The sequence below is a fragment of the Capricornis sumatraensis genome, chromosome 12, assembly GCF_032405125.1.
Source record: "Capricornis sumatraensis isolate serow.1 chromosome 12, serow.2, whole genome shotgun sequence".
In the NCBI taxonomy this organism is placed as follows: domain Eukaryota; kingdom Metazoa; phylum Chordata; class Mammalia; order Artiodactyla; family Bovidae; genus Capricornis; species Capricornis sumatraensis.
This window is the reverse complement of record NC_091080.1, coordinates 78,605,760-78,608,013: the sequence shown is the minus strand read 5'-3', so window position 1 is coordinate 78,608,013 and position 2,254 is coordinate 78,605,760. Positions and strand designations below refer to the sequence as shown.

At 63.5% G+C, this 2,254-nt stretch overlaps 1 protein-coding gene across 2 annotated transcripts; it reads left to right on the top strand.

The window, feature by feature from the left end:
* The first annotated feature begins 589 nt into the window (after positions 1–589).
* Positions 590–1,423, top strand: SOX21 (SRY-box transcription factor 21). 2 transcript variants are annotated; one of them, XM_068984754.1, is made up of 2 exons: positions 590–1,029; positions 1,096–1,423. In XM_068984754.1, exons 1-2 carry the CDS (start codon positions 590–592, stop codon positions 1,421–1,423), a joined length of 768 nt encoding a protein of 255 aa, XP_068840855.1. The 2 variants fall into 2 exon arrangements, with proteins under 2 accessions (XP_068840855.1, XP_068840854.1); XM_068984753.1 differs by having other exon boundaries at positions 590–1,423.
* The last annotated feature ends 831 nt before the right edge of the window (positions 1,424–2,254 follow it).

Sequence of the window (2,254 nt, the reverse complement as noted above, 5' to 3'; positions counted from 1 at the left end):
GCCCCCCCTCCTCCCCCACCCCCATCTGCCACTGTCAAATGAGAAAGTCACCGAGGAGAACCCAAACACTCCAGCCGCCGAGAGCCCCCTTTGGCACTTGGCAGCACGCGGCGGCTGACTCCTCTGCTCAACTTGGTGGCGCCTCCGCGACGCAACTTTCGGGGCTGCTGTGCATTTAACAGGGGAAGGACCGAGGAGGGGGACCGCGCTGCTGGGTGGCGGCCACCTGCGGGGAATTCGCAAGCGGACGCCACCGGACAGGAAGGACACAAAGAAAGCAAAGGGCAAACTGCCACCGTGGGGGTGGGGACACCACCGAGAAGTTCTCCTGCCTCGGGGAGGATTTTGTTTTCCGCTCCCCCCTCCCCCGAGCGCCTGGCCGGCCGGAGACAGCAGAACATCCACGGGGCGCGACGCGGCCCGGGGCTGGTCCCCCGGCCCCCTCGTCCCGGCGGGAGCGACGCCGGGGTGAAAAGTGGGGCGCGGCGGGCCGGAGGGGTCCCCGCCAACAGCCAACATTGATTTCCTCCGGGCCGAGAGTGACGGCCCGGGCGGCGGCGGCGGGCTGCAGCCGCGGCAGGGCGACAGCATGTCCAAGCCGGTGGACCACGTCAAGCGGCCCATGAATGCCTTCATGGTGTGGTCGCGGGCTCAGCGGCGCAAGATGGCCCAGGAGAACCCCAAGATGCACAACTCGGAGATCAGCAAGCGCCTGGGCGCCGAGTGGAAGCTGCTCACCGAGTCGGAGAAGCGGCCGTTCATCGACGAGGCGAAGCGCCTGCGCGCCATGCACATGAAGGAGCACCCCGACTACAAGTACCGGCCGCGGCGCAAGCCCAAGACGCTGCTCAAGAAGGACAAGTTCGCCTTCCCCGTGCCCTACGGCCTGGGCGGCGTGGCCGACGCCGAGCACCCGGCGCTCAAGGCGGGCGCCGGGCTGCACGCGGGCGCGGGCAGCGGCGGCCTGGTGCCCGAGTCGCTGCTCGCCAACCCCGAGAAGGCGGCCGCTGCCGCCGCAGCCGCCGCGGCGCGCGTCTTCTTCCCGCAGTCGGCGGCAGCCGCCGCCGCCGCCGCGGCCGCGGCCGCCGCCGGGAGCCCCTACTCGCTGCTTGACCTAGGCTCCAAGATGGCAGAGATCTCGTCGTCCTCGTCCGGCCTCCCGTACGCGTCGTCGCTGGGCTACCCGACCGCGGGCGCCGGCGCTTTCCACGGCGCGGCGGCGGCGGCTGCAGCGGCGGCCGCGGCCGCCGGGGGGCACACGCACTCGCACCCCAGCCCGGGCAACCCGGGCTACATGATCCCGTGCAACTGCAGCGCGTGGCCCAGCCCCGGGCTGCAGCCGCCGCTCGCCTACATCCTGCTGCCGGGCATGGGCAAGCCCCAGCTAGACCCCTACCCCGCGGCCTACGCCGCCGCGCTATGACCCCCGCGGGGCGGCCTTGCCGGGACCGGTGTGCCCACGTGTACATATGTATAGGCACGAGCTCTGCGGCCTCCCCACGCGCCCTCCCGCGACGGGGGCCCCCCGGTGTGTGTGTACATATGGTGTATAGATGCCAGTCGGGGCGCGAGTGGCCGAGCGCGCGAATACGCGGGCGAGTGTGCGTGTGAATTGACAGGATCCTTTCAGACCTGCACCCCGCAGACAACTTTCAAGAGGGCAGTTGTATCCGGCAGCGGTGGCTGTTTGCTTTGCACTTCGGAACCTGTTGCGTTTTGGCCCACAGAGGTGGAGGAATAACTTTTTTTTGACATGTTGGGCTTTCCAGCTTTCTCTGTGGGAAGTTTATTGTCGGTTTTGCTTTTGTTGCCCATTGTTTTTCTTTTATTATTATTATTTTCTCCTGGTCTGTGTTGCATGCACTCTGTTCAAATGTTAGGTCTGAAATGGTTGGCACAAGGGAAAAGCTGATCTGTGTCATTAGTTTCTCGGAACGGGATGGCTCCGAGCAGCCTTGCTCCCCATTTGTACTATTTGAACTTCGCAAATCTCTGTTCTCTCAAGCAGAACCCCTAGACCGGATCCATTCTTGACCAGTGACCGGCTCGAATCTGGCCTTTTGTGTGTGAGACGATCACGGTTTCTTTTGTTTATCCTGCCATATGTAAATCAGACCAAGAGCTCTTTCTCAAGAGCAAGGACCGCAAACAAGAAATGTGTGTGAAATGAAAAGTTGTCAATTGGATTTTCTCCCTTAAAAAAAAAAAAAAAACTACTAGAAGTCTCCCTGAGTCCACTTGCTAGAATTTTTGA